The sequence below is a fragment of the Piliocolobus tephrosceles genome, chromosome 17 (assembly GCF_002776525.5).
Source record: "Piliocolobus tephrosceles isolate RC106 chromosome 17, ASM277652v3, whole genome shotgun sequence".
Taxonomy (NCBI): domain Eukaryota; kingdom Metazoa; phylum Chordata; class Mammalia; order Primates; family Cercopithecidae; genus Piliocolobus; species Piliocolobus tephrosceles.
Genome location: NC_045450.1, coordinates 53542716 through 53549836, shown reverse-complemented (window position 1 = coordinate 53549836; position 7121 = coordinate 53542716). Strand labels below are relative to the sequence as shown.

Sequence of the window (7121 nt, the reverse complement as noted above, 5' to 3'; positions counted from 1 at the left end):
GCAACAGGGAAAATAAAAAATAAGGGGCAATCTAGACATACTCAGTATAAAAACGCAGAGACCCAGAGGCCTTAGGGTCTGGAAACCAGAAATGCAGGATGGCCAGTGGGCCCAGGAGCTCTGGGCTGTAGTTTTGAAGAACTGTCTCCAACATTTTGAAAATAGCATCTAAAAAAAAAAAAAAAAGTTGCACCAGGAGGCCTCAGAAGGTTCCATTCCAGAGACAGCCATCATGGGTCGGGCACAGCAAGCCCAGGACACAGGGCTTGAGCATTTTACGGCAGGTGAGAGGCTTCTGGAAACCTGGCCTCTGAGGCAACCCTGGACCAGGCGGAGAGGTTTTCAGTGCTGAAGTCAAACTGCCCACATTCCTCCAGCCTCAAAGGCTAAGGAACCAACCAGTCTAATGCCAGACTCACAGCCTGGCTCCTCCAAGTTGCTACAGCCGCTTCCTGACAAGCTCCAAAGTCCTCGGCTGAAGGGGGGACTGAGACCCCTTGGAGATGCTCTGTGGCCTGACATTTGGTCCCCAGCGCTGCAGGCAGGCGGCCTAGTCGTCCTCCCCGCCACCGTACATGTCTGCCAGCTTCTTGAAGCGGCTGCCCCACTCGTTCAGATAGTCGTAATCTTGGTCCTGGTCAGAGGCGGAGGAGGTGAGGGAGCTCAGGGACGCGGCGTCAGAGCCGCTGCCCTCATAGTCGAACACCAAAAGGGAGTCGTAGGGCGGGGCGGTGGGGTCCGTGTTAGCTGCCTTCAGGTTCTGTGGCAACAGAGAACAGGTGGTTAGAGTGGTGGGCCCTGCCACTTGCCAGCTGCAAGCCTCCATTTTTTCATTTCGGAGCCCCCCTCTCCCCTCAAGTTTCAGAGGTTGAAATGAAAGAATGCGTTATTCATGCAGAATTCATTTGCTCAGGGACCAGCACTCAGCAAGTGCTCAGTGCAACACAGGCCGGGAGTAAGGGCAAGGACTGAAATCAGACAGCCTGGGCCAGAACTCACACCACCCACCAGCTTTGTAGCCTTGAGCAAGTCCCTTAACCGCTCTATGCCTGTTTCCTTGTCTGTAAAATGACAATACTTCATATGGGCTTTTTTTCTTCCTTTTTTAAACGATGCACCCCTGTGACACAGCCTTGGGAGGTCTTGAGGACATGTGCCGCCTCCGTACAGTTTTAAAGGAACAGATAAGTAAATGAGTAAATACCTGTAAAGCAGTTATTAGAATAGCACCTGGCAACAATAACTATGATCACCTAATCAATGCTATGTGCTAGGTCAGTAGTTGCCAAACTTAAATTACCTGGAGAATCTTTTATAAATTCTGAAGCCCAGGCCACACCCAGTTCAATTCCACCACAATCTCTGGGGGTAAGCCGAGGCATCAGTGGTTTCTGAAGGTGCCCACGTGATTCCAATATGCAGGCAGGGTCAGGAACCAGTGTGCTGGCACTGTCCTAGCTGCCTGCTCCTTCAATCTTTGAAGTCCTCTACAGCAGAGGCTCCAAACTTTGCTCTAAGTGCAGTCACCTGGGATCTGTAATTCAAACCCAGGTAGTCTGGTTCCAGAGTATTCAACTGCTGTTATGTGAATAAATGAATAAATCATTCCTAATTTTTTTTTTTTTTTTTTTTAGATGGAGTCTCCCTTTGTTGCCCAGGCTGGATGCAGTGGCGCGATCTCAACTCACTTCAACCTCCACCTCCCGTTCAAGCGATTCTCTTGCCTAAGCCTCCCGAGTAGCTGGGACTACAGGCATGCGCCATCACGCCCAGCTAATTTTTGTATTTTTAGTAGAGACAGGGTTTCACCATGGTGGCCAGGATAGTCTCAATCTCTTGACCTTGTGATCTGCCCGCCTCAGTCTCTGAAAGTGCTGGGATTACAGGTATGAGCCACCATGCCCGACCCTTTTTTTTTTTTGAGATGGAGTCTCCCTTTGTTGCCCAGGTGTGGGGGGCGCACAAGACATTCAAGCCTATGTACGAAGCATCTGAGGTTGAGGCATGGAAAAATACTGAGGTGCTGTGTGCATGTTGTTTGTACATGGGACTAGACCTCCTGGGCCCTGAAAACAGGACAGGGAGTAGTATGTGTGATAAGTGCTGAACACAGCCTCCTAAAAATGTGGTTTGAGTGTTTTTTACAAGGCCAAATGTGCCTCATGACCTGACCACAAAGAGCCACCTGGTGGATGTCTCGTTTGTCTAAATTGTAGTTTAAACAAGCTCTCTCAATAAATACCTGGCAGACACATCTTAGAGTGATGGTCTCTCACAGGAACTGCTCCCCACCCTGCTCAGCTAGAATTGTCTGAGTACTTCATTCTCGGTGTTCACTACAGCTCTAAGTTGTACCCAGGCTGGAGTGCAGTGGCGCAAGCTCGGCTCACTGCAACCTCTGCCTCCACCATGTTGCCCAGGCTGGTCTCAAACTCCTGACCTCAAGTGATCTGCCCGCCTTGGCCTCTGAAAGTTCTGAGATTACAGGCGTGAGCCACCGCGCCCAGCCTCATCACTTTTTGTCGTTGTTGTTGAGACGGAGTCTCGCCCTGTCACCCAGGCTGGAATGCAGTGGCGTGATCTCAGCTCACTGCAACCTCTGCCTCCTTAGTTCAAGCGATTCTTGTGCCTCAGCCTCCCAAGTAGCTGGGACTACAGGTACCCATCACCATGCCTGGCTAATTTTTGTATTTTTAGTAGGGACGGGGTTTTGCCATGTTGGCCAGGCTGGTCTTGAACTCCTGACCTCATGATCTACCCGTCTCAGCCTCCCAAAGTGCTGGGATTGCAGGTGTGAGCAACTGCACCCAGTCCCTCCTAATCATTTTTTTTTTTTCTTTTTTTTTTGAGACGGAGTCTCACTCTGTTGCCCAGGCTGGAGTGCAGTGGCCAGATCTCAGCTCACTGCAAGCTCTGCCTCCCGGGTTCACGCCAATTCTCCTGCCTCAGCCTCCCGAGTAGCTGGGACTACAGGCGTCCGCCACCTCGCCCGGCTAGTTTTTTGTATTTTAGTAGAGACGGGGTTTCACTGTGTTAGCCAGGATGGTCTCGATCTCTTGACCTCGTGATCTGCCCGTCTCGGCCTCCCAAAGTGCTGGGATTACAGGCTTGAGCCACCGCGCCCGGCCCCCCTCCTAATCATTTTTAACCACTCTGCAAGTGGGAGTTCTATAGAGGAAGAAACAAACCCCAAAAGTTTAAGCCAGAGGTCACAAGCTCGTTGGTGGTGGAGTCAGGATTTGAACCCAGACCCAAGACTCCAGGCCCATGCTTGTTTTCCTGTGTGGCTGGTGCTGGGCTTGAATAAAGGGTGGCCCTCGACTGACCTGCCACGTCTCACCTCGATTATAAAGTTGCCGATTTCATCTGGGTTGGCTGGCCGAGGACGGTACATGGGTGTGGGGATGAAGGTTGGCGCCACGTCATTGCGGAGAACCACCTCCGGCCTGGCCTCCAGACCTCGGTGGAGCTGGGTGATGTCATAGTCCTGTGGGGAAATGCAGGAGAGCAGGGGACTGAGGACTCCTGTCCCCCCTCCCCTGCCACTTACATCTCACTCACCCCACACCCCCTACCCTTTGGACACTGGCTCATGGGGAGGTCTCACAAGACAGATGATATCACAGATTTTGGAAAACCCTTGTTTCCATCCTCCCTTGTCCTAGCAAATTAAACACAGGCTCGAGGTTAACTTGGCGAGGGCCCAACAGATTACAGCAATGGACCAGAGAAGTGCTGGAGGATGGAAGAAAAGGAAGACGCAAGCTTCATGCCAGGGCCTGGTCAACACAGCTAACTTCGTCAGTTGGTTGACCCAATGGCTTAGCCCTGCCAGTGGACTTGGGGGCACCCACCTCCCAATCCCAGAGCCCCCAGTGCCCCACCTGGTCCTCTTCGCCACCCCCCTCTTCGCCATAGTAGAAGACGTTGTCACGGGTGTCATCTTCTGGGAGTAGGAGGGGCTCCTTGACCTTCCGCTTCTTTCTCACCAACAAGAGCAGCACCAGCAGGAGGACTGCAAGGGTTGGGGAGTGTGAGTGTTCCCTCTGCAACCACACAGTGGGCAAGACCCCCAGGCCCTCAGAGCCCCTCTAACTGCCGCTGCCCTCACTCAGTAGCCAGAGCGTAACATGCTACAATGGCTTCACTTGCACCTAGGAAAACTTCAACTCCTCATCAAGGCTGGCAGGATTTGGTCCCAGCCTATGCCTCCCAGTCCCCCTACCCACTAAGGTCTAGGCACCTCCTCTGTGTTCCTTGAATGCCCCCAGCAGCTCCCCCTTAAGAACCTTCATACAGGCTCCTTCCTCACCTGGCAGACTCTATGCCTACACATGGCTCCTACGTGTCAGCTCTCAGCTTAGTATCACCTCCTCCTAGAAGATTCTGACTTCCTTCTCCCCACCCCAGATTGGTGGTACTGATCCTTAAGAAAATATTCTGTCGAAATGTCGGGATGGGAACCTCCCAACAGATGTCTTTCAGTGAGACTCTCTTTTAGTCACCAGATGTCCCCTAACTCACCACAGACTTTAAGAACAAGATAATGCAACTTTCATAGGGTACAGTAATTTAAACTTAGGTGAAATGCAGTGTTGGAATTTTTTTTTTTTTTTTGAAACGGAGTCTCACTCTTGTAGGCTAGAGTACACTGGTGCAATCTCAGCTCACTGCAACTTCCACCTCCCTGGTTCAAGCGATTCTCCCTGCTTCAGCCTCCCTAGTAGCTGGTATTACAAGCGCCTGCCACCATGCCCAGCTAATTTTTGTATTTTTAGTACAGACAGGGTTTCACCATGTTGGCCAGGCTGGTCTCGAGCTCCCAACCTCAAGTGATCCAACTGCCTTGGCCTCCTAAAGTGCTGGGATTACAGGTATGAGCCATTGCACTTGGCCAGATTTTTTTTTTTTTTTTTTTTGAGATGGAGTCTCACTCTGTCGCCCAGGCTGGAGTACAGTGGCACAATCTTGGGTCACTGCAATCTCTGCCTCCCAGGTTCAAGTGATTCTCCTGCCTCAGCCTCCTGAGTAGCTGGGATTACAGGAGCCCACCACCATGCCTGGCTAATTTTCATATTTTATTATTATTAATATTTTTTTTTTCTTTATCTGTTTTTGAGACAGATTCTTGCTGTCACCCAGGCTGGAATACAGTGGTGTGACCTCAAATTTCTGTACTTTTAGTAGAGCCAGGGTTTCCCCATGTTGGCCAGGCTGGTCTCTAACTCCTGACCTCAGGTGATCTGCCCACCTCGGCCTCCCAAAGTGCTGGGATTACAGGCATGAGCCACCATGCCCAGCCCCATTGTTGGAATTTTAAGAGGGTCTGGCTTCAGTGATGTGGTCTGAAAGGCTGGCAGGCTATTTGGACATGGGGGGACTGGCCAACTGGTTCCTGGCTGCCTTCTCTGTCATGCCTACACACAGTTAAGCCTGTATTAAGAGGGGACCCTCTAGCCGTCTCTCTATGGCAGTTCGATGAGAGAGTACACACCGCTGCTCAGGATCATTACTTTTTTGCCTGCTGATGGAACTGCTGTCTGTCCTTGGCCAGACAAAACAGACCCAACCTTCCTTGGGAGTCCACGGGTTCTGAGGATGCACACGCATGTGGGCTAGACGGTAACCTCTCCTCTCCCGAATCTGGGGGAAGGCAAGACACCAAGCGGACTTCTCTAAACCCAGGTCTGCCTACTGACACCTCCACTTGGACTGGCCTGGCAAGTCTCTTCCCATGGTGCTTCCCAAACTGGCAAACGGAAATGCCATGTTTCTCCTTAAGCCAAAAGCCTTGCAATCATCGATGGCTCTTACCCTCACTCCACACATCAATCTGAAGGGACTCTACCTTGAAACATGACCACCACTGACCACCTCAATGATGCCATCCTGGCCTGAGCCTCCATCACCTTGCCCCTGGATTATGGCAACAGCCTCCTAAATGATCTCCCTGCCTCCACCTTTGCCCCCATATAGTCTGCAAAGCAGGAATCTTGCAAAATTTAAGTCAAATCACATCACCCCTCTGCTCAAAACCTTCTGGTAACTTTTGGTTCTACCCAGAGTCTTCACAATAGCCTATGAGGCCCAACACAACTGGGCCCCTGTGCCCATCACCTCTCTGACCTAATTTCCTACTTTCCTGTTTTTTTTAAATTTTTTTTTTTAAGGCAGAGTCTTGCTCTGTTGCCCAGGCTGGAGTGCAATGGTGCACTGCACCTCTACCTCCTGGGTTCAAGCAATTCTCCTGCCTCAGCCTCCCAAGTAACTGGGATTACAGGCATGTGCCACCATGCCTGGTTAATTTTGTATTTTTAGTAGAGACAGGATTTCACCATGTTGGCCAGGGTGGTCTTGAACTCCTGACCTCAAGGGCCTTGACCTCCCAAAGTGTTGGGATTACAAGTGTGAGCCACTGCGCCCGGCGAAAAGCATGTTCTTGTATTCATGTGGTTAGTCTCTGACTGACGACGTGTGTTGTCTATGTTAAGACCAAGTCAAAAGGTGGAAAAAACAACTGTGATAGGTTCTGTCTTTACAGCCAAGAAATTTGTTTTTAACTAAATATTTCCTCCCACTAGACCAGTAATTTGCAAACTCTAGCATGTATCAGAATGCCTTGGGAGCTTGTTAACATGCAGATTACTGGGTTCTATTCCTACATTTCTGAATCAGTAAATCTGGAGTAGGTTCTGAGAATTTGCCTTTCTAATAATAGCAAATTCCTGGTGATGCTACTAATGCTGTTGGAAATCACCCTTTCAGAACCACTGATGACCTGGTGGCAGGGCCCAGTCTGTTTGCTCACCACTGTATTCCACAAGCCCCAGAATGACTGACTGATGCTCCTAGAATTAGGAGTTTAAAGAGTGAGCCGGACGCAGTGACTCACAACTGTAATCCCAGCACTTTGGGAGGCCTAGGTGGGTGGATTGCTTGAGCCCGGGAATTCAAGACCAGCCTGGACAACATAGGGAGGCCCCGTATTTACAAAAAATACAAAAATGAGCTGGTCGTGGTGGCCCACACCTGTAGTCCCAGGTACTTGGGAAGGTCATTTGAGCCTGGGAGGCGGAGCTTGCAGTGAGCGGAGATCGTGCCACTGCACTCCAGCCTGGGCG

The 7121-nt window shown here is 50.7% G+C and overlaps 1 protein-coding gene across 1 annotated transcript in view; it reads right to left on the bottom strand.

The window, feature by feature from the left end:
- Positions 1-550: 550 nt before the first annotated feature.
- The window catches only part of CDH3 (cadherin 3), a 65078-nt gene continuing 58507 nt past the window's right edge, over positions 551-7121 (bottom strand). Inside the window, exons 13-16 of the mRNA XM_026456454.1 lie at positions 5588-5643; positions 3885-4046; positions 3341-3487; positions 551-760 (exon numbers count right to left, since the gene is read on the bottom strand). Coding sequence (XP_026312239.1) covers positions 551-760; positions 3341-3487; positions 3885-4046; positions 5588-5643 — 575 coding nt within the window. The remainder of the gene's footprint in view (positions 761-3340; positions 3488-3884; positions 4047-5587; positions 5644-7121) is intronic.